At 43.6% G+C, this 24,357-nt stretch overlaps 1 protein-coding gene across 2 annotated transcripts in view; it reads left to right on the forward strand.

Moving 5' to 3' along the window:
- The window catches only part of COL6A5 (collagen, type VI, alpha 5), a 160,932-nt gene that overhangs the window by 38,575 nt on the left and 98,000 nt on the right, over positions 1 to 24,357 (forward strand). For both annotated transcript variants that reach the window (XM_010856741.1, XM_010856742.1), the window contains exons 4-11: positions 1,815 to 2,447; positions 7,748 to 8,308; positions 12,803 to 13,357; positions 15,913 to 16,488; positions 19,069 to 19,644; positions 21,339 to 21,679; positions 21,792 to 21,873; positions 23,535 to 23,677. In XM_010856741.1, the coding sequence (XP_010855043.1) occupies positions 1,815 to 2,447; positions 7,748 to 8,308; positions 12,803 to 13,357; positions 15,913 to 16,488; positions 19,069 to 19,644; positions 21,339 to 21,679; positions 21,792 to 21,873; positions 23,535 to 23,677 (3,467 nt within the window). The remainder of the gene's footprint in view (positions 1 to 1,814; positions 2,448 to 7,747; positions 8,309 to 12,802; positions 13,358 to 15,912; positions 16,489 to 19,068; positions 19,645 to 21,338; positions 21,680 to 21,791; positions 21,874 to 23,534; positions 23,678 to 24,357) is intronic.

The following is a 24,357-nucleotide window of genomic DNA, read 5'->3' on the forward strand; positions in this document are numbered from 1 at the left end:
AGTTTGGCAAACAGTTTGTAATAGCTATTTGCAAATAAATGCTGAGCTGAGCAGGCCATGTTGAAAGTTTGTTTTAGCAAACTATGGGGGTGGGGTGGGGTTCAGAGCACAGTAGTAGGTTTATGAGAATTATAATTCCACAAATACTTCTGAGCTTGTACTGGGTACCAGGTACTGGAGAGATAGAGATAAGTAAGATATGTCTTTTGGCTTCTAGAGCTCACTATTTTATGGGTAGTTTTTGGCAAGATTTGAGCTTATCTCTCAGCTGCACTTATCACAGCTGTGGTTCCCCCATCTGTGTCTGGAGTGGGTATTTTCTGTGCATGTGATATACTTTCCCCTGCATTCCAGATTTATAGAGCCAACTGCTTACCTGGCATCTTCAATAGATCTCAAACTCAGCATGTCTGAAACAGAGCTCTTGACTCCTCCCTCCAACATGTTCTTCCCCCTATCTCCCCTACCTTGGAAAAAGACAGAACCAACATCCTCTCAGTTGTTCATGTCAAAAACCTAGGCGTTTTCAACACTTCCTTTTTGTTTCCCAACACATATCTAATTTATCATCAAGTCCACTCTACGTCTAATTCATGTATCAAAAGTACTCTTGTTATCTTTGCCCAAGAACCATTATCTATTTCCTGTATTAGGGCAATTACTTTTAAGTAAACTTTAATGAGTTCATTGTCTCCCTTCAGGAACTAGGGTGATATTTAAAAGATGTAAATAAGATCATGTGAGTCCCACATGGTTGGACCTGGTTCCCTCTGACCTCATCAGCCATTGTTCCCCTCACTCACTGGCTCTGGCTACTCTGAGCGTCTTGCTTGTTTCTACTTCTTGCTTTTCTTTCTGCCAAAATTATTCTTTTATTTTTCAAACAATGTGTAGCTGAATCTTTCTCTTCGCCTTTCTCAACCTAAATGTGATCCTTTCAGAGAGGCCTTCCCTAACTTATTTATGTCTCAGATAATTTAGTTCTTACCCCACATCACCAACATAGGGCAGCTCATTTGAGACACCTGTTTTATTTTCCTTGTTAGCATTCATTATGGTCTGAACTAATATAAGGAGAAGGCAATGGCACCCCACTCCAGTACTCTTGCCTGGAAAATTCCATGGATGGAGGAGCCTGGTGGGCTGCAGTCCATGGGGTCGCTAAGAGTCAGACACGACTGAACGACTTCACTCTCACTTTTCACTTTCATGCATTTGAGAAGGAAATGGCAACCCACTCCAGTGTTCTTGCCTGGAGAATCCCAGGGACAGGGGAGCCTGGTGGGCTGCCGTCTATGGGGTCGCACAGAGTCAGACACGACTGAAGCAACTTAGCAGCAGCAGCAGCAGAACTAATATAATCTATTTTTCTGTCTTCCCCATAAAGTAAGAACTCCTTGAGATCAGAGATATTTCCATGAACTCATACCTGTATCTCAGCATTTGAAAGTGGTCTTGGTGGTTGTGGTGGAGGTTCATACTGGTGATCGTGGATTTGGAGGTGGTGGTTGGTAGAGGTCGTGGTAGTCATACTGGTGGTGATGTTGGTCGTGAAGATCATGGTGATGGGATGTGATAGGAAAACTGGTAAGACGAGTTCTGCAGATAGGGGAAGAGCATTTCAAGGTCTCTGAAATCAATGGCCAGTGTAAATTTTGCTCAGAATTTTTATGTTTTTTTTCAGCAAAAAATTGCTAATTCTATTTGTCATGACTCCCTCCATTTTCCCTAATGATGTCTGACAAGCTATACAGTGGCTTTCTCACTCTGAGCTGGGGTCTGTACTAACCTACTTGCTTTTTCTCTCTCCATAGTCCCCTTTCCCAGGGCCTGTAAGAAAGATTCAACTGCCGACCTCATGTTTCTCGTGGATGAGGCCGTTGGGACCACAGAGAATCTAAGGCTCCTGCAGAACTTCCTGAAGAACATCACCTCCTCCATGGATGTGCAAGACAACTGCCTGCGGATTGGACTTATGAGTTACAGTGACAGAGTCGAGACGGTTTCTCCTCTGAGCTCGAGCACAACCCAGTCTGAATTTCAGGAGCAAATCCAGAAGCTTTCTCTGCGGGCTGGGAAATCCAGTGCTGGAGCTGCCATTGATCAGCTGAGGAGGAAAGGCTTCTCAGCAGCACATGGCAGCAGACGGGCACAAGGAGTGCCCCAGATAGCAGTCCTGGTTACGGACAGGCCGTCGGACGACAGCGTGCGTGAGGTGGCCCTCGACCTCCGGCTGCAGGACGTAACCGTGCTTGCCTTGGGCATTGAAGGGGCCAACAAGACCCAGTTAGAAGAAATAGTGTCTTACCCTCCGGAGCAGACCATCTCCATGCTGCAGTCCTACGCAGACTTGGATAATTATAGTAAGAAGTTCTTAAAAAAGCTCCAGAATGAAATATGGTCCCAAGTCTCGGCTCGTGCTGAACAAATGGAACTTGATAAAACTGGTATGTTTTAAAAAATACTTTTCCTATTATAAAAGTAATACGAGCAGTTGTCAAGGGTGGGAGCAGGGGCAGGCTCAAGGACTTACTGTAATTGGGTAAAGGGATTTTGGGGGTTATGAAAATATTCTAAAGCTAGATTTTGGTGATGGTTTCACTTTACACATTTTCAAACCTTATGACTTTTCTAAACGTTATTAAATGATTGCAATGGATGTTTTAAGCATATAAGTCATACTGGGATAAAATATAAAAATCGTAATTTTAAAATAGTTGAATAGTGTTGATGAACATAAAGGAAAAAAATAAAATCTCTTGAAGTCTTATCTTTCAGATAAAGCCATTCTTAACATTTCTCTTATCTTTTAGTCTCTTCTCTCTCTCTCTACACTCATGGACACAAACACATGCATATACATTTTTTAAAAATGGTGTAACATGGGTATTGGTGCTGTTGAGAAGAACTTTATGTAATGATGACAATGTTCTTTGTCTTCACTGTTCAGTAAGGCAGCCACTAGCCAACTTTGGCTATTGAGCACTTGGAATGTGGCTAGTGGAACTGAGTTTTAAGGTTAACTTAGAACTTTTTATTTTTATTTTAGCAGCCACATGCTGGTGGCTGGCATGTTGGAGAATGCAGGAACACACAGTTGGGTACTTGTTGTATCATTTACAATTACTTCTGAGTGTGACTAACAAAAGGAAAAAATATAGCAGTGATTTAGATACGATAAAATGATTTTCTGTTTCACAAATAAGTCCTAAGGTAGGTTTAAAGAGCTGGATGGTATACCAGTGTCCGTGTCTAAGTTATTTTCTTGTTTGTGGTCTCTATTCCCAGGATCATAATCCAAGATAACTGCTCCTGGCATTACATTCACATCCAGCAACTAGAATGATGAAAGAGAAGGAAAAGGCAGGGTTCCCCCGCCTTTTCTTCAATGGTATTCCCGGGAATTACACATACCATCTTTGCTTACATCCCATTGGCCAGAACTTAGTCACATGTCACTCTTCATTAATGTAATCTTTATTTGGGGCAGCCAAGTACCTCGGCAAATTACTGGGGTCTAAATTAGCTTAGAAGAGAGAATGGATGTTAGGGATAACCAGGATGATATGCCTTACTCCCTTTTCTATCAACCTTATACCATGAACTTTGGTCCACCTCTTTAAATGTTCATTGCCAATATTCTTTTTAGGTTGGGAGTAATAATATTTCATCCTTTGGGTATAACAGAATTTGTTTGATATATCCTAAATTGTTGGATATAGAGGTTGTTGCCAGTATTCTGCTTTTATGAAAATCTTAGCAGGGATCATCATTATACTTATATCTTTATCCACAACTGAATCTGCTATAGCCTTACCAAGTTATTTTCAAAGGTGCCAGGACATACAGACAAAACACACTTGATGTGGCTTCGAGTTTATCTACTTCTGAGCTCTCTGCTGTCTTCACACATTTCCCTGCAATAAAACGCTTTCCAACAATTGGACTCAAATTTGGTAGCACCCACCTGGAAAAGAATCCTCCAATCATATTAAAGGTTAATTTTAAATTCACATTAGTCAACTGAAAGTAAAAGGATGCGATCCTGGGCCAGCCCTGACTTTCCTCTTGCATGTATACATTACACGGCAGCAGCAAAGAACCAGTGTCCCATTCCCTCCTGTGTGATACAGAGAGGAGTCCTTCAGAGTGGCAGCTGCTTTGCTGTAGTATAAAGTTTAAGGCATAGGGGGATGTGACAAAAACCATTGTTGCCATTATAGAATGTCTACATGGGAAGAAATGGGGCCAAGGCTAGGACAAAGGCTACCCTTATCTTCCATAAAGCCTCAGTAAGTGGCTTTGTGTTCATTCAGTGGCTCTCAAATATTGGTACCTGACAGGTAAGGATTCATGTAAAATTGATGTATCAAAAATATACCCAGGAAAACTGGAGATTGGTAGGGAAGTGAGGATACGGGACCAGGAAGGGCAGGATGATAAGCAAAGTCCCATGGAGGGCCAATTCCGCTGAACCATTCTAGAGACAGTGTGGGTTAAACCTTAGAGTTGTCCTAGTCAGGGGCAATGTAACCAAAGAATTTATATTCCAGCACACAGGAGGAAATGTTCATTTCCAGACACTTCTGGCTCAAGTAAAAAGCAAAAAGGATTTCTACAACCTGAGTAGCCAACCACCCCTAGATACTGCTGCTAGCTGTTTAAATGAAAGTGCTGGGAACTTGTTACACAAAATTCCTGATAAAGGATTTGAGGGGATATAGGTGGAGCACCCACAGTGTCTACTATAATTTTATTAGGGCTCCCTGAGGAGATTGTTAATAATTCAGTGGCCCAATCCAATGACTCAGTGTCTGCAGGTAGGGCAGGCACTTTAGAAAGCTCTCCAATGAACTCACACTAGCAGTATCTGAGAACCACTGCCTCAGTGAATTTGCCATGGTCTGCAGTGAGACAGCCAGCTTTACAGTTTCAAAATGGTCAAACACAGACAACCAATCTCTACTGACTTAGTCACTGCTGTGTCCACCACCTCCGACACTACTGTCTCTAATTTATGTAGCAGAATTTCATTAAAGCAAGGAAAATCTCACATGAACCAAACCAGGAGACTGATGGATAAGAAAAGATTGATGATTATCTTTGTAGTGGAGCTATAGTGCCGGAGACCTGGACACTGGAGACCATATTCCTCTGAGAGATACAGTCTCTCCCTATAGACATATATACAAGTGGGAAGCTAGTCTATAAGCAGAAGATTGCTGGAGGATGTGGAACCAGAGCAAAGGAGTTAGTTTTATGACTTAAATGTCTTGTGGTATTTAGTCAGGGGGATGATTCTATTTTAAAGTCCAATATATAGATCTATATCTCTAGATAACTGTGCAGGTGAGACCTTGTCCCAGGGCACACATTCTTCTTCAACCCTGTCCAACTGAACTTTTTAGATGGATATATTCTGTAATTACACTGTCCCATGTAATAGCCACTAACCACATGGAACTGTTAAGCATCTGAAATGTGGCTTTTGCAACTGAAGAGTTGAATTTTAAATTGTATTTAATTTTCAGCCGTTTGTGTTCACGTTTTAATAGAAACATGTGACTAGTGGCTAGTCACTAGTCTAGCCATGGTTGGATGGGCATTGCCATGGTTACCCCCTGGGACTTGAATTTTTCTCTCCTTCATTACTGATCACCATTTTTCTTTATTAGATATATAAATCAATTCATTCTGGTCTCTATCAAGTGTTTCTGTCTGGGGATCACACTTGTCTTTTGCAGATAACTGCTTACCTTTGCCCTAATACTTTATACGTTGATTTCATAGTTTAATTCTCAGAGTCAAACTTATTTTCAGTATTTCTGATTTCTTAAGAGCCAACTCCCCATAGCCTGAAGTAGTGTCAACAGCTATAAGTTACCAACAAGCTATCAAGAAAGAAAATATTTCTGAAAAGACTAAATTGTCTTGTATTTTAGAGACCTTTTCACATACTCAACCAGGTAATTGTACACATAACCTAAAATTTAAAGGTATATATTTTTTTCTTCCACCCAATTTAAAAAATTGTTGGAGTAGTAGAGTAGTAAAGAGACTATTAGGAAATTAAAGCACTTTTTGACAGAGCTTCTGCTCAACAAAGGAAAAATATTGAGAGCTCTTTGATTTATAATTTCCTGTTGAAATCTTGTGATGTACCAGGCCTGAACTGGGCAGAAGCAGAAAACGAGGCAAAGTCTCTGCCCTCATGGAGCTGACATTCTGTGTCAGCAAACAGGCTGTGCTCAAATGAATAATCAAGTAATTTCAGAAAGTAACGGGCATCATAAAGAAAGCAGACAGGGTAGTGGGGTAGATAATGATTGATGTGTTTTAGCTGGAAGGGAAGAGAAGGACTTCTAAAGACCTACATTTGAGTTGACACGTCCATGAGATGAGAAGCGACCAGCCTGTGAAGATTCGGGGGGAAGAATATTTCAGGAAAGAGGACAGGCACAAAACTACAGGAGGCAGCCCGGTGTTGCTGAAACACAGCAAGGAAGGTAAAGAATTGCCAGTTTCCTTGTGGCTCGGCTGGTAAAGAATCCGCCTGCGATGCAGGAAACCAGGGTTCGATCCCTGGGTTGGGAAGATTCCCCTGGAGAAGGGAAAGGCTACCCACTCCAGTATTCTGACCTAGAGAATTCCAAGGACTGTATAGTCCACGGGGTCGCAAAGAGTCAGATACAACTGAGCGACTTTCACTCACTCACTCAGAAATAGGATGACAAAGAAAAGGAGGAAAGAGTAGTGTTATTTTTCATTTTAAAATTCTAACTACAGTGATAAATCATTTAAGTAGAACAGTAATATGGTCTGGTTCTAGTTTTAAATATATTATTCTAGTTGCTCCAGGTAGAAGAGGTTATTGGGGCAGTAAGAACAGAAGGTCGTCTGAACCTATTTCTCAAAGGAATGATAAGGCATAAACTACAAATGCAGGCAGGTGTCAATACCAGAAAATCAATCTTAACTAAAAGCCTGGAGGTTTGGGAATCTGGTCTTTAATCTTTAATTCACTGACTGCATGACCTCAGTGACTGGGCCTCACTCAGTTTCAACTGCCTCACGCGGTTGCAGTAAGTTTCACAGGAGAAAATGGGTCTGAATGTGGTCAGTGAAACGTCCAGGCCTCAGCTGAAGTGTCCTCATTCTTTAGAAGCTGTTACCGAATCCAAACTCACTCTGCTCTTGATCCACAGTAGGCCGGTAAATCTGAGATATGAGGTGTTATGGTAAGGAATAACAACTTTATTTGGAAAGCCAGCTGACTGAGAAGATGGCAGACTAATGTCTCAAAATAATCATCTTATGGGGCCTGGATGCCATGTTCTTTTATAGAGCACAAAAGGGGAGGAGGTGAGGAAGTAAAGTAAAAAGGTCCTAAGTTTTGCAAGCATCTCCTGGAAAGGCCAGCCTCAGGGAGGGGGGCTGTTACTTTCTTCTTTTTGCAGCCATTCACGGGTGGACAGAGTCAGAATGTTTCCCTGGACAAAATCACTTTAGCTTACCATTCAGGCAGGGTGGCAAAGTTCCCTAGGCAGGCCGTTATGTATAGACGGTATCCTTTTAGTGAACAAAAGCAACTAAAGTAAAAGAAACAGATCCAACATGTAGTCAGATTTTGTTTTTTCCTGTAACAGCTTCACAGCCTCAGGCTCCTTTCCAAATCCTTCTGCAAAGTTCTCTCCAGGTTCTCTACAATTAACAAAGAATGTACTTTCTGTTTTCAATTTTTCTGCAGGCTGTGTGGACACAAAAGAGGCTGATCTCTATTTCCTCATCGATGGCTCAAGCAGCATTCAGAAAAAACACTTTGAGCAAATCAGGGAATTCATGTTGGCGGTGATAAGGATGTTTAGCATTGGTCCAGACAAAGTTCGAGTTGGAGCTGTGCAGTATTCCCATGAGAAAAAAGTGGAATTTGATATCAGTGACTACCTTGATGATGTGAAATTAAGAAAGGCTGTTTTTAACATCAAGCAACTTAGGGGCGGAACTCGTACTGGGGCAGCCCTGGATTTCATGCTACCACTGATGAGGGAGGGAAGGAAGCAGAGGATGAATGAGGTACCCTGTCACCTCATTGTGCTGACCGATGGGATATCTGGAGATGCTGTCCTGGAACCTGCTGAGAGACTAAGGGCTGAAAATATCACCATCCACGCAATTGGTATTGGGAAGGCTAACAGAACACAACTGCAACAGATTGCGAGGGAAGAGGAAAGGGTTAACTTTGGGCAGAACTTTGATGCTTTAAAAAGCATCACGAATGAAGTTGTTCGCAGTATCTGCACTGAGAAAGGTAAGCAAAACAAAAAGGCTTTATTATCTGTCCTTTCCTAGTTGTTTCAGGGGCACTAATAGGCCAAGTAGAGGAGTGATGTGACCATTTGTCTGGCTCACATTTTGCTGAAGGGGTTCAGCCCCTGACTTTAAGCCAATTGCCAAGGTGGGAGAATCCCTCTGTAGACAGCTGCCCTGAGGCCATCCTGAAAGCTGTTAAGTGAAAAGGCTGCTAAGGATGCTGTTGTTTTCACCAAGCCCACTGCCATGCAGGTGAAAAAAAAAAAGTGTGAAAGTGAAAGTGTTAGTTGCTCAGTTGTGTCCCACTCTTATCCACCCCATGGACTGTAGCTCGCCAGGCTCCTCTGTCCGTGGAATTCTCCAAGCAAGAGTACTGGGGTGGGTTGCCATTCCCTTCTTCAGGGGATCTTCCTGACCCAGGGATTGAACCCAAGTGTTCTGCATTGCATGCAGATTCTTTTACCCTGAGTTACCAGGGAAGCCCTATATTTGTGTGTGTGTATGTGTGTGTGTGTGTGTGTGTGTGTGTGTGACACATTAATGGAGGCAGATGAGAACACTGGAAAGAAAACAGGCTCTGGTTTTCAGTGGGTTAGGATTCAACTCATTTCATTACTTGAGACTTGTACTTGCTCATCTATAAAATTAGGACAGTACCTACATCAGAGTATCCTTACAGTAAATACCAACTGTTATTTCTTTATTATGAAATCGTGCCTAGTCCATATGTAACCCCTATTTTTTTATTTATAATGCAAATACATACTTGCATTTTTGTTCTGACTAAAAATTAAGTAACAGAAGTTAGGAAGAACAATGTGAAAATTCCTGCTGTGGACCTTGAATGGGTTACTTACCGTCTACTTGGCTTGGTCCTGTATGTGCAGGCTTATTATGAAGCTTAAAGGAAATAATGCACATGGAGCATTTAGAGGAGGGCTTAGCCCATGGTAAGTGCTACATAAAATGTGATTATTGTAAAAGTTGGTCAAGGTGTTAATTGGTATGGAAAAGAAAAGAATGCTCACTTTACTTGAACTTACAAAGGTGAAACTGTGTTGGAAGTTTCTCTGAGCCACTAAAATCCAAAGAAAAATAAGCCAGCAAGTAAGTAACATGGGCAGTAAAATCCTAAACCATAACTTTATTGATCTTTTTCGTCCTGTTATGGACAGGAGTAAAGCTGGGTCTTCAGGATGTCTTAGAAACAGTATGAATACAAGTTCCTTTATGTTTCCTGGAGTTGATGGCAAGGAAAGTAAAAAGATTTCAGGAAAAATAAAATAGATTGTACTGAGGTCTTTTCAAAGGCAGGGACCAGTCTGAGGAGGGCCAGGATATTTCTTATTTGTTAAATATTTCTTATTTGCCAAACCCTGGCATACCTGAAGGAGGAGACAAACTGTGGTCAAGGAACTGAGCCCCAAGACGGTGAACAGAGAGGCAGAAAAACCAAGACGCCGAAGCTGGAGGGCCTAGAAGAAAAACATTCCTCTCAGAGAAGATGTGGACGGAGTGAGGCACAGGGTATCCATTCACGGGCAGGAAAACAGGCTCTAGCAACACGGCCCCATTCCACACAACACAGAATATGGTTTTTCTCTTGTGTAGTTGTCCGGGGTGAGCAGTTCAGGTCTAGCAAAGAGGCAGGTCCATTTGCAACACATAGTAACTATCTGTAGGTCAAAGATGGAGCTCCACACCCCATTGTCTTCCCTTTGTGGACAGGGAGATAGGACCAGGGGCATCTCATCAGGCTCAGTTGTTTTATTGTTCAGACCCAGAAGGGGTTAAATCACTCCTCCTCATAGCTACTAACAAATCCACAGTCACAGGGTCACATCTAGCTTCAAGGAAGCCTGGAAAATGTAGTCTTTACCTGGGTGGCCATCTTCCTGGTTGAAATCCTTTTATTGACATAGAGGAGTGGGAGATGAGGAGGTTCGGTTCAGTTCAGTCACTCAGTTGTGTCCGATTCTTTCTGATCCCATGGACTGCAGCACTCCACACCTCCCTGTCCATCACCAACTCCTGGAGTTTACTCAAACTCATGTCCATTGAGTTGGTGATGCCATCCAACCATCTCACCCTCTGTCATCCCCTTCTCCTCCCACCTTCAATCTTTCCCAGCATCAGAGTCTTTCCTAATGAGTCAGTTCTTCACATCAGGTGGCCAAAGTATTGGAGCTTCAGCTTCAGCATCAGTCCTTCCAATGAATATTCAGGACTGATTTCCTTTAGGATGGACGGGTTGGATCTCCTTGCAGTCCAAGGGACTCTCAAGAGTCTTTTCCAACACCACAGTTCAAAAGCATCAGTTCTTTGGCCAACAAAGTTCCGTCTAGTCAAAGCTATGGTTTTTTGATGAGGAGGTAGATCCTGTGAGTAGTAACTGCATGTAGAAATCTCCCCCTTTGACATGTTATTTGTGGAACAGAGCATTCCACACTTCCCAGCACTGGGGATTTGTCAAGACCCTCAAACATCTTTGGCAACTTCCCTATTCACAACTTTCAAAATGGCCCCAGGGCAGCGTCGATCTCAAATGGTTTTAATCCCCCTACTGGGCCTTATGTTGTTGTTTTTGTTGTTCTTTAGTCACAATGTCATGTCCAACTCTTTTGCAACCCCACGGACTGTAGCCTGCCAGGGTCCTTTTGTCCATGGGATTTCCCAGGCCAGAATACTGGAGTAGGTTGCCATTTCTTTCTCCACAGGATCTTCCTGACTCAGGGATTGAACCTACATCTTCTTCATTGGCAGTTGGGTTTGTTAGCTCTGAGTCACCAAGGAAGTTCCGGTGGACCTCATATAAATTATTAAAAATAGTAAACATTTGGAAATTTGCTGTATGTCTCAGGGAAATCAAACAGGGGCTCTGTATCAACCTAGAGGAGTGGGATGGGGAGGAAGATGGGAGGGAGTTTCCAGAGGGAGGGAATATATATATACCTATGGCTGATTCATGTTGAGATTTGACAGAAAACAACAAAATTCTGTACAGCAATTATCCTTCAATTGAAAGTAAATAAATTTAAAAAAAAGAAAAGAAAGCAAAAAAAAAATAGTTGGCATTTTTTAGTTCTTCTATGGTTGATGATAACTGGTCATATACAAATAGTATGGGATAGATTCTGTGAGGACTGAGGAAGGGGCTGGTAAGAGAATGGCAGTGACAATGAAAGAAAAGGTTAAGACTAAGGAGATACATGCTAAAGACAATATACTTACAATTTATGCTATATATATTATATATATATATACTATGGTGCGTATGTGTGTATACATATGTAAATATATATATGTATACACACATGGCTTCCCAGGTGGCTCAATGGTAAAGAATCTGTCTTCAATGCAAGAGATGCCAGACATGTGGATTCCATCCCAGGGTCGGGAAGATCCCCTGGAGGAGGGCATGGCAAGCCATTCCAAGATTCTTGCCTGGAGAATCCCATGGACTGAGAATCCTGTCAGGCTACAGTCCATAAGGTCTCAAAGAGTCAGACAGGACTGAAGCAACTGAGCATGCACACACACACACACACACACACACATGAATTAATAGCACTTTTTCATGACTTATAGAAATTGATCTTCTATGTGCGTATATATGTACAGATATGTATGAGGTGGAAGTGAAAGTGTGAGTCACTCAGTCGTGTCTGACTTTTTGTGACCCCATGGACTGTAGCCCACCAGGCTCCTCTGTCCATGGAATGTTCCAGGCAAGAATACTTGAGTAGATAGCTGTTTCCTTCTCCAGGGGATCTTCCAGACTCAGGAATCAAATCTGGGTCTCCCGCACTACAGGCAGATTCTTTATCGTCTGAGCCACCATATAGATGCATATATATGCCCACCTCCAGTCCGTATCAACACATTTTATGTATAAATAAAGTAATAGTCCCTGTTGAATGAATATGTGCTTACTAATGTACTTATTATCTCTAGTAAAAACTTTTCACCCCAATTTCTAATATTGATATTTTTAATTGCTTTAAATTATCCCAGAAAAAAATGCTATATAAAGGTTACTTAGAATTTTGTGCTTCAAGAATACACATAAAACCCTGAAATATTAGTCATATTAGTGCCCCAAATTGATTACTTTTCTCTGACTTTCTTTGTTGATCACCACTGCATCCTTAACACATGGCCTGATGCTCGCCATTTCATACACTTGAAGAATTATGAATTATGAATAAGTGCATAATGCATGCATGTATAAGTGAGGGAATGAATATATACTTTAGAAGTTGCATTTCTTCTTTGAAAATTTTTAGATAATCTTCAATGAATTTCTAATTTAGGGTTATAGTCAGCAGACTACTACAAAAGAAGCAGATAAAATTTTTAAATGCAGTGGCAGTTGTTTGAGTTAATTTTTGATATTTACTGATTAAAGTATTTATTTCTGCTTTACTGTCTCTTGCATGTTCTGATAACCATGCCAACCTGGTATATTTCTGGCCTTTTTGATTACATGCAGGATGTGAAAGCATGAAGGCTGACATCATGTTTCTGGTGGACAGTTCTGGCAGTATAGGACCTGAAAATTTTGAGAAAATGAAAACTTTCATGAAAAACCTGTTAGATAAGATTCAGATTGGTGAAGACAAAAGCCGAGTTGGTGTAGTTCAATTCAGTCATTATAGTAAGGAAGAATTTCAGCTTGACAAATACTTTACACAAAAAGAAATTTCTGATGCAATAGACAGCATGTCCCCCATCAGTGACAATACTTTGACTGGAAGTGCGATAACCTTTGTGGATCCATACTTCACCGAGTCCAAGGGGGGCCGCTCAATGGTAAAAAAGTTTCTCATCCTTATCACTGATGGAGAAGCCCAGGATGATGTGAGAGACCCCGCAAAAGCTCTTCGGGACAAAGGTGTGGTCATCTTCTCCGTTGGGGTATACGGGGCCAACAGGACTCAGCTGGAGGAGATCAGCGGGGATGGCAGCCTGATCTTCCACGTTGAGAAATTCGATGATCTAAAGGCAATAGAGAGTAAACTCATCTTTCGCGTGTGTGCCCTTCATGGTAAGTGACCCTCTTATCCTTCAGGACGCAAGCTGTTGACTTTATAGTGGGGTGGGCAGAGACTTGGACTTCAGACTTGGCCTCTAACTGGACTTTGGTGTTAAGTGTTGGTCTTAGCTATGCTACGTTAAAAGCCATGATCTCAGGGCTGTGTACTTAAGTGAAATATCCAGGGATATTCCAGAATAACAGTTTTGTCTGCTAATTTGGAAACATATAGTCTGATTTTGATGACTTCAAATAGATATACCAAGAGAATACTTGAGTGGGTTACCACGTCCTTCTCTAGGGGATCTTCCCAACCCAGGAATCGATCCTGCGGCTCTTGCCACTTCTCCTACATTGCAGGCAGGTTCTTTACTGCTGAGCCACCAGGAAGCCACATATACCAAGGAGGTCTCAGAATTTTACATTAAATTTCCAGCTTTTTAATACCTGTATACCTAGATTTTCCAGTCAATTTTTAATCCCAAATGATTCTCCCACATTGTTTCTTGGCTACCTGTGCTGCTGCTGCTAAGTCACTTCAGTCGTGTCCGACTCTGTGAGACCCCATAGACAGCAGCCCAACAGACTCCTCCGTCCCTGGGATTCTCCAGGCAAGAGTACTGGAGTGGGTTGCCATTTCCTTCTCCAATGCATGAAAATGAAAAGTGAAAGTCAAGTCACTCAGTCGTGTCCGACTCTTAGCGACCCCATGGACTGCAGCCCACCAGGCTCCTCCGTCCATGGGATTTTCCAGACAAGAGTACTGGAGTGGGGTGCCATTGCCTTCTCCTGGCTACCTATAACCACTGTTAAGTATGTACACATAAGAATGTGTAATTAGAAATATACAGCCATCTTCCTCTCAGTTAAATTAGGTCCAGTATCCAAAGCACAACTCTGCACCTTCTTTGTAAAGATACAGTGTATATTTTTATTCCTTACATTAGTCTTCTTACCCTCTCTCAGCTAAGTAGTTTCCATTTGCCTGTTCATATACCTATCCTTTTGGAAAATTTTAATTTGTTACTTTACTTAAAGTGATCTCTTGGAGTCATCACTTTTATCTGACAAACTATAGTGCTTTTCAAATTGGATTAAGCAACCTTAGGTTTGAGCCCATCAATTTTAATGACTTGTGTCAGAACTTGCTATAAATTCACATGTAAGGCTAACACCACCAGGTCTTTTAAATCTATCATGTGCTGCTGTTATCTGTGTTTTGGCTACAACTAACAGAAGAAACCAAAACATTAGTCACTTTGTTGTATGCTGTTCCTATGGCAATAGAAACCTCCTTTGGACTTTGTTGTTCAAAATTTCAGAAGGTTAACAAGTAAGATGTCTTAGTATAAACTGAGCTTTAGGCAATGGCCCTAAGATTTCTCTTGGAAAGGCTTAACTGGAATTTTTCTTCTTCCTCCATGTATGGCAGTAATTCCCAAACTCTTGGGATTGTGGAGATATTCTAAGAAGGGCTCACAATAAGGCCACAGCTCCACCTTTGAAATGCAAAGGGTTCTTCCTGGCCTTTCTTCATTGAGAAATGTCATATTTGTAGAGGCCCTGTCTATAGCATAAGGTAGAATTTTAGCTGACTTGTACATTCGGTTTATAAATTTATCAGGTAAATTTATAAATGTGTATCAAGTCAACTCATAAATATGTATTGAGTTATGACTCATATGACTCATTGCCAAATCATGGCGAGTCATTCTTCCTACATGGCCTGGGCTCATCTGCAATGGAAGATCCTTGAAAACTTGGAGATCTCACTGCCAGAAATAAGGATTGGAGGTAAGGTTGGCAGGTAGAGGGTGAACCATTGGGAAGCATGTGCTTAAGCTACTCAGGGGAGGAAGAGTGGAAATAAGCTCATACTTTGGGGGTCCACCCAGAGTGGGTGCTTGGCTTCTACGGAGGAGGAGGGCTTGGGGCTAGGGTGTGGTGACAAGTGTCTTAGCTCTTCCCCTGTGTGGGATTTTCTGGGCTCCAGCTTGGGAAGGTCAGAGGAAGGGCCACAAATAAATGTGAAGACACATGGAGCACAGAGGAAAATTTATCTACCGGAAGCTGAGGCGACAGCTGGAGTCTGAAGGGGCGAGACAGAAACTCCAAGGTTGTACACTGAGCCCCCAAGCCCTTCAAAAATGCAGGCCAGTCTGGCAAGAATCAGTCATGGCTCACCACTGTACTACACTGACTCATCTCCTGACATTCCCTTCCAGGTGAAAGCCTGCTTAGCAAACGTTGTTGTAAAGGACCTGAAGCGGTTTAGCAGAACAGAGTAGGGAGGTGTGGGAAGTGCTGATCTGATCATGGAGTTAGGAGCGCTCCTATCTGATCATCATAGATAGGAGCGCCAGTGTCCTTAGAATCGTGATGTGGGCAAGTTGAACATCTCTGAGCCTGAAGTTTCTTTTCTCTTTAAAATGGCATCAGCCATCCCTAAGAGCAGTGAGGTGTCTGGCACGTGAGAGGTACAAGGCACACATAACTGGTTTCCCTTCTAGGAATCTGTGCAGGATGCACTGCAGAAGTCTGTCACGCCTGCTCTCTTCTGCTTTCAGATTGTAAACGGATTCAGCAGTTAGATGTCGTGTTCGTGCTGGACCACTCAGGCAGCATCAACCCCGAGGACCAAGAAAACATGATCAACCTCACCATCCACCTGGTGAAGAAATCAGACGTGGGCCTGGACCGCGTTCGGTTTGGAGCGCTCAGATACTCAGATGACCCTGAGGTTCTTTTCTACCTCAACAAGTACTCAAGTAAACCAGCCATCATCGAGCATCTGAGGAGGCGCAGGGATACGGCGGGAAGAACCTACACCGCCAAGGCTCTGGAGCGCGCGAATGACATGTTCACAGAGGAACACGGCAGCCGTATCAAACAAAATGTGAGGCAGATGCTGATCGTTATCACAGATGGGGTATCTCACGACAGAGATAAGCTCGGTGAGGCGGCCTCAAAATTAAGAGCCAAAGGCGTCATCATTTACGCAGTGGGTGTAGGTGCGGCTGACCAAGCGGAACTGGAGACCATGGCGGGGGATAAAAACTACACTATCCATGTCAGTGGTTTCGACAAACTGAAAGATATTTACCTGCCTGTGCAAGACAGTATGTGTAACAACTCGCAAGAGGGTGAGTTGTGCTTTTAAAGTTGGTGTAGCAATACAAGTTTACACAAAAAAAATAAGTGATTACGCTTGGCTTCCCATCACCCAGATGGCATGGGCTGAACGTTCCTCTACTCAGGCTACCAGTTTTCTCAGCTCTGAGAGAAATGCATTCTTGGTTCAGCAACATCTAAAGGTCCTTCGCTGCTGTACTGAAGACGTTATACGAGAAGTTTGCAGAAGCGTTCCTTGCTGTCAGGCCTCTCCTTTCCCTTTCCTTCGCTCTTCCTAGGGCCCTATTCAGCTGTCCCCATTTCATGCTTGCCTGTGCTGCGCATTTGCTTGATGGTCCCAGTGCAACTACTCTGTATCAGGTTCAGGCCAAACTCAAGTGGAAAGTTTCATGCTTTGAACAGATAGGCTTTTGTTTTCAAGGTTCTAGGACCCTCTAAATGGGATTGTCAGCACCCTGTAGGAAGTGATTCCTACAGGGAATCACTGCAGGGATTCCAGCACCCTGAAAGTTCAACCAGGGCTGTGAGCTTTTCTGAATCAAGGCCAGGAGTGGGATTGAATGGGATAACAGAGACCAGTTTCCAGGAACCAGGAAGGAAGGGGTCAGAGCTGAACAAGCTGGAGGCATCATGTCTGAGTGAGCAAGGGGTGAGATTGGCCACCTGACCTAAAAGCAGCAGAGATCAACCCACCCTCTAGGAGGGTCACTGTGCCTCCTTGGAAGCCTGGAATCCTTCCCAGGTACTGGCCTGGTCCTCCCCACATGGCAAACACATCAACCAACCAGCTAGCTTCCTTTCTTCTTTCTTTTTCCCTCCCTTTTTCCAACTTCCTTCTTTTTTTCCTTTCCACCTCCCTTCCTTCCTCTCTACTAGCTTGAAACCTACTTTTGTTTCCAACACAAATTGTGGTTTGTCCACTGACATTAACCCACTCCCTTCTCTGTGAAATCCTCCAACCCCAAACAAAACCTTCCCCCAGATCTTGTGCCAGACCAGCATTTGCTGGGCTGAGTAAAACTACGTCTGATCTCCACAACCCTACTTTACTTAAGTAAGCAATAAATTCAGATTCTTGGTTTCAGATACAGAATGTGGGTATCCTCTTTAAGAAAACATGACTGTCCCCAAGGCATCTTTCTGATACAAACTAGGCTATGTCACTGCAGGTTACCGCAGGTTACCGTTTCTAAACTCCTGAGTTCCAAGTAGGTCCTGCTGACATCTCCAACCTCAATTGCCCCCTGCTTCCCAGCCTCCCTAGTCATCCTGAAGTCCCTTCGTCTTCGCGTGCATCACTTGCCCAGCACAGACACGCCAGCCCACGGCTTCCCCTGGCTGCATCTAGCTTGCTTGTCACCTTTCAGATTTTGTTTGCCAATTTCTGACCCAGCACATGTCGGTGCCTCTGCTGTGTCCCCTGACTCCTGCACCTTCTATTTCTCCAGATGGTAGCATCTAACACATGCTTGCTGCTTCCTTATTTGTCCTTGTAACAAGACTGAGTTCATTGGGCAGGCTGGGACTCTTATTTATCCCTGGATCCCCGCCAAATCTAGGACTATTAGTAAGACTAGAGTCTTTTCTTTGTGGACTGCTTTCTTCTCATCTCCCACACCTACTTTTGGAGGTAGGTGTCAAGACGGAGTTTTGAGATAGATGTTGAGATAATAGTCTAACTTTTGGATGCAAGATGTTTATTAGGGGGGCACAGCTCTGAAGGAAAGAGGGGGAAGCAGAAGAGGCAAAAGAAGTCCATGATGCACGCCCCATCATCCCAGTTACCTTCACTGAGCACTTTAGTACAGCTCCATCCCAGCCTTTGCATTTGATGGAAACTGAGCGTAAAAGATCATTCCTCGTTTTGGGTCATGTCACATGGGACTTCAGAAAGACGACCCTGTAACCAGTGTTGACTAACACTTGTCCATGAGATTTCAATATTTGGGCTATGATATTATTCAAGCAATTTGTAGCAGAAAAAAGTGCTGGATTTAAGGATAAAAGGGATCCAGATACCAGCTCCACTGCAGAGTGATTGCTTATTCTGAGGCACCTTAACCACTGGATTCCTTTTCTCTACCTAAGATCAGAATAATTCCTCATAAGGTGGTCATGAATGTTAACCACTGTAGTATGCTAAACACATTTTTAAAGTGATAATTTTCAGCACAAATGTAAAGTGGTGGCATTAATAATAACAGAATTACTAATGGCACTCGAGTACAGTGGCACTCAGCTTGGGTGGATGTTCCGGTGTGGGAGTGTTGAATGGATTTCAGGCCTTTGCAATGACCTTTCAGTGACTATAGTCAATCTAGTCAAACTTCTTCCTTCCTCTCTCAGAGTAGCTTTCAGTGTCCTTTCAGATGTATCATGTAAATTATTAAATTTGAAACAAAGCCTATTAAGCTTTTCCTCACCACTACTTTCTCTTCTCTTTGAGGGCCAATTGTGACCTCTCATCTGTTATCTCGTCTCAATTTGCCATGAGTGTGAGGATTTAGTAGAAGCTATTAAATATTTGAGCGAAGGGGAAATTTAGAATGATTGTTGAGGACAATCAGTGATTCTTTTTTTTTCAATTGCAGCCTGTGACATTCCAGAAGCTGATGTGATTTTCTTTTGTGATGGCTCTGACATGGTATCTGATTCAGACTTTGTTACCATGACAACTTTCTTGTCAGACTTAATTGATAATTTTGACATTCCATCTGAGAGGATGAAAATTGGGATGGCCCAATTTGGGAGCCGCTACCAAGAAATCATCGAGTTACAGAACTCTCTGACTAAAACCGAATGGAAGTCTCGGATTCAAGCTATCACCAAGAGCAAGGGCCTTCCGCGAATAGACTTGGCCCTGAGAAAAGTGGGCATTATGTTTGAGCCATCCGCTGGTGGCAGAAGGAGCGCTGGTGTCCCTCAGACTTTGGTGGTCATCACATCTGGGGGTCCCCGCTATGATGTGTCAAAGGCAGTGGAGGCCCTGAGAGAAGCTGGCATTTGTATTCTGGCTCTGGGCATAGGAGATGTTTACAAGGAACAGCTCCTGCCGATAACGGGCAGTTCTGAAAAAATCATCACTTTTCAAGACTTTGATAAATTAAAGAATGTGGATGTGAAAAAAAGAATGATCCGTGAAATCTGCAAGAGTTGCGGGAAAACCAGTAAGTGCTCCTTTGCTCCTTTGCTTTTGTTTGATTGCAGCTTCCTGGTTGTCCATTTCCCAGGGTGTCTTTGGGTGAATCTAACAGGATGTGGTTTAGAATAATATGCAATGAGAATAGGCGTCTCCTCTGTTTCCAAAAGTCTGGGATTGGTCAGCCTTCCCCAGAGGCAGGGGAAAGGGTTCAGAGGCCAGAGGATGCCCTGGGTTGTGTGCCCGGCTCAGCCTTCTCTTCCACTACAATCCAGGGGTTATATTCTTCTTAACACTTGGAACTCAGCCTTCTATTTCTATCCTCTCTGATTCCGAAAGTCCCAGAGCTATTCCCTGCATTCCACAGGAAGTAAGCAAAATAAACATTCGCTGATTTTACTTTTTCCTATTTTAACTTTGTTGAACCATCTTGTAAGGGACTCAGTATGTGTGCGTGTGTGTGCACATCTGTGTATGTGTCTGTCTGTGTCAACTGTATCAGCACATGTCTGGTACATTTTCATCTTTGAATGATGGCATCTGTATAATCATAACATAGTAAAGATTTGAATTGGCCTTGGGGATTATTTAATTTCCAAAGGTCACCGGGGCTGATGGCTGCAAAGGCCAGGTGCGTCATGGAAGTGAGTCACATGGGTTGGGACTGAAGAAAATAAATGCAGAGCTGTGGTCCATCTGATGGGGATGTCATTCTTCAGCTCCAGCTGAGAGCTGTGTGCAGGACTCAGGTTCTGTACACTTGGGACTGGGAGTTGGGAGGACAGAGCATCAGTGAAGGATAATATTTTATGGAATTTGTGCAACAGCAGAAATTCCCCACAGGCCTTCTGTTTCTAGACTTACTATGATGGAAGACAGTTCTTTTACAAACCACACTGGTTTTTCGAAGCTGTCTGGTGGGATGCTCACTGGGGGCAGATGACAGTGGTAGAGGAGTCCAGGACTGGAATCAGAAAGCCAGGGTTCCGGCTCTGGTTCAGCAGCAGCAGCTTCCCTGCCTCACCATCTCCTTGTGTGTAAGACGAGCAACTGGACAGGGTCATGGGTGACCAAGTAGCAACTTGCTGCTGAATTGAGTTTGTCCTATTTGGTGTTGTGATCTCGTGAAATTAGTTGATCGTATTTACAGACTCGAGGTTTCACATTAAAATGTAGATTTCAGGCTTCTCTGAAAAAATCAGACAATGTGACCGGCCTGGGCCCCCTTTCCCACACAGCGACTCTCAGTTGGAAGTGAATGGTGAACAGATGGGTCATTGCTCTGCGTTCACTTTCTCACCCACTGCCCGCTTGACTTGATAACATGACCCTCCTGTCCTTTGTTGCTGACTGAGTTGATGGCCTCTGGACTAAGTAAACTCTAAGAACGATCCAAATATTTTATAATTATATTCATCGTAATATGTCCTCATTATGTGAAGAAAATATGCATGCATGCACACACACATACACATGAGGCCAGCCTGAGAATAAACCAGGATTAGACTTCAAATAGCCACTGAAACGTGTAACATTTGAAAGGGGACAGAAGAAACACCTGTACTGCATGCTGACTCAGCAGCTAGTATTCTCCTTATGAGACAGTTTTGGGTCCTAGAGACCCTCCAGCCCTAGACCGTGATGCTCTGCCTTTTCAGAACCCTCTGCCCTTCCTTACTCCTGGCTGGTCATTAATGTGGCCTTGTTTTCCTTGATCTCCAGACTGCTTTATGGAGATTGTGGTTGGCTTCGACATTTCCACTCACCTGCCGGGTCAGCCATTGTTCCATGGCCACCCCCGGCTGCAGTCATACCTCCCAAGCATCTTAGAGGACATCACCTCCATCAGGGGTGTCAGCTGCGGGGCAGGTGCAGAGGTGCAGGTGAGCGTGGCCTTTAAGGTGAACAGTGGCCAGAACGTCCCTGCCGAGTTCCAAATCTACCAGCAAACAATATTTGACAGCCTCCTGCAAGTCACCGTCAACGGGCCGACTCACTTGGATGCACAGTTCCTGCAGTCCATGTGGGACACCTTTGAGAATGTGTCTACATCCCAAGGGCAGGTAACCAAGCCACTTTCTAGCTCCCATCTCCATGTCCGTTCGTTAGTTTCTCCCTCCCAGTTATACGTTTTGTTCTCGAGTCGTCCCATTCTATGCTCTCCTCTTTCTCCAGGTGTTGCTCATCTTTTCAGATGGTCTTGGGGGTGAAAGCAAAATGATGCTTGAAGATCAATCGGACAGGCTCAGGGAAGCAGGTAAACTTGAAATTGAAAATGTAAATAATGAAGCAGGGGATGTGCTGAACAAGTCTCTACCTATGCGGGTGCTCTGGAACTTGGGGTTTGCCCGGCCCCTTGAAGCAAATGCCACTGGTGCCCTGCCCAACCCCTCTTGACCACACACGCATCCCCCAGATACTGCAAATGCCACAGTCAAGTGCTTCTATAGCCCGGTGCCTATGACTGACCTGACCAGTGACCTGATTCTTGGAGAGGAGGTTGGGGTTATAACGTATTCCACCTGATGGATGGAGGCAAGGGTAATTAATACAGAGGGCTATAGAAGCCCAGCACCCTTGCCTGAAGTATACAGCCTGTACTCCAGAGCCCCTCGGGAATCAGACCAAGGCGAGGACTTCATGGAGACATCCTTGTCCACAACCTCCACTTCTCTTTGCTGCTTCTCTCTCTACCTCGGTAAGCCATGCACACACAGATTCCTCTCCCAGATGCAGCTTCTAGGGAACCTAAGACGCTTGCTGTCTCTGTCTGTGATGCTCCATTTCTGCTCCCAGCTCATCTGAAACTATGACATGGACAGGGGAGAAGCAGTGAGGAGTGCTTTTCAAAATCCATGACGCAGTCTTTCCCATGGAAAATCAGACACAATAGGAAGTGTCTTAGGGTCCCTAGAAGCTGCATCTGGGAGAGGAAACTGTGTGCGTGGCTTACCGAGATAGAGAAGCAGCAAAGAGAAGTGGAGGTTGTGGACGAGGGTGTGTTTCCATGAAGTCTTCACCTTGGTCTGATTCCCGAGGGACTCTGGAGCACAGGCTGTACCCTTCAGGCAGGGGTGCTGGGCTTCTGTATCCCCCTGCATTAATTACCCTTGCCTCCATCCATGAATTCTCCAGGCCAGAACACTGGAGGGGGGTAGCCTTTCCCTTCCCCAGGGGATCTTCTCAACCCAAGGATCGAACCCATGTCTCCCATATTGCAGGCGGATTCTTTACCAGCTGAGCCATGAGGGAAGCCCAAGTGAAGTAGGTCAGAGAGAGAAAGACAAATATTTACGAAACAGATATAGACTCACAGACATAGAAGACAAACGTATGGTTATCAAAGGGGATAGTGGTGGGGCAGATAAATTAGGAGTTTGAGATTAACATATGCTCAAGTATGTATAAGACAGATGAACAGCAGGGACCTACTGTAGAGCACAGATACTGACATATATTAGGCATCTTAGAATAACCTATGTGTGTGTATATATATAACTGAATGACTTTGCTGTGCCCTTCAAACTAACACAACACTGTGAATTTTTTTACACAATACTTCAATTTTTAAAGTGGTGAGAAAAAGTATGTTACTAGCTACCTTTCTTAAAAATTGCTTTCAAATGCCCAAGAACTTCATTAGGACTGGTGGTGAGGTATTAAACACAGTCTTCTGCTAGTCTTTTTGTGTAAGATTTCTTAGATTTCGTGCTGAAGTCAGGAACCAGTGCCTCACGTGTGTACAAAAGATGCAGGCAATGCTGCTCTTGGGTTCTTCAATGTCAAGAGCACTTCTTTCTCTTATTTCCCCCTCTTTCTGATTCTTTGAATCATGTTCACTGGAAGGAAATAGATGGGCTTTCCTTCTTTCGGGAGTGTGATTCCTTGGGTTTTATCACCACTTTTTTTGCTGCCTAGGACTTGATGCTTTGCTGGTGGTGTCCCTAAATGAAACCGCTCACGATGAGTTTTCCAGCTTCGAATTTGGAAAAGGGTTTGACTACAGGACTCACCTGACCATTGGAATGAAGGAACTGGGCAGTATGCTATCACAGTATCTGGTGAGTTGCTGAACAAAAACCCCACGTTATTCGAAATGCCCTGGGAGGTCTTCCCTGTGGTCCAGTGGTTAAGAATCCGCCTGCCAGTGCAGGAGACGTGGGTTCCAGGAATATTCCATGCCTCAGGGCAACTAAGCCCGTGTGCCACAACTGCTGAAGCCTGGGTGCCCAGAGCCTGTGCTCCACACACAGCAACACAGCCCCTGCTTGCTGCACCTAGGAAAGCCCTCGACAACGAAGACCTAGTGCAGTCAAAAATAAATAGATAAATCTTTTCAAAAAATGCCCTGGGAACAAGACTGGAATCTTGATGAGTATTCTCAAAGATTCCCTTGTTTGCCCTAAATTCAGTACATGGTCTTTAGCATACGAAAAAGTGTGACAGCCCAGAGCATTGGTTTTTGTTTCCCCATGACCTTTCACCCTTTGTCATCTCACCAAATGAAAGCTGAGGAAACTACAAACCCAACCAACCCCTAATCAAATAATAATTAAAAAAAAACCACACACACACAAAACCCCAGCAGTTTCTGCTGCAGAAATCCCAAGAAACAAGAGCCTGTCGACTAGGAACCAACCAGTGGTCATCTGTGTGGTGAGTGCCCCTTCTATAAAAAGAGATCATTGAAGGTATGTTGCCCGTACAATTGCTAATCTGATGCTTTCTCTTCAAGGTTAAA

Source organism: Bison bison, unplaced genomic scaffold (genome assembly GCF_000754665.1).
Source record: "Bison bison bison isolate TAMUID 2011002044 unplaced genomic scaffold, Bison_UMD1.0 scf7180017864374, whole genome shotgun sequence".
In the NCBI taxonomy this organism is placed as follows: Eukaryota; Metazoa; Chordata; class Mammalia; order Artiodactyla; family Bovidae; genus Bison; species Bison bison.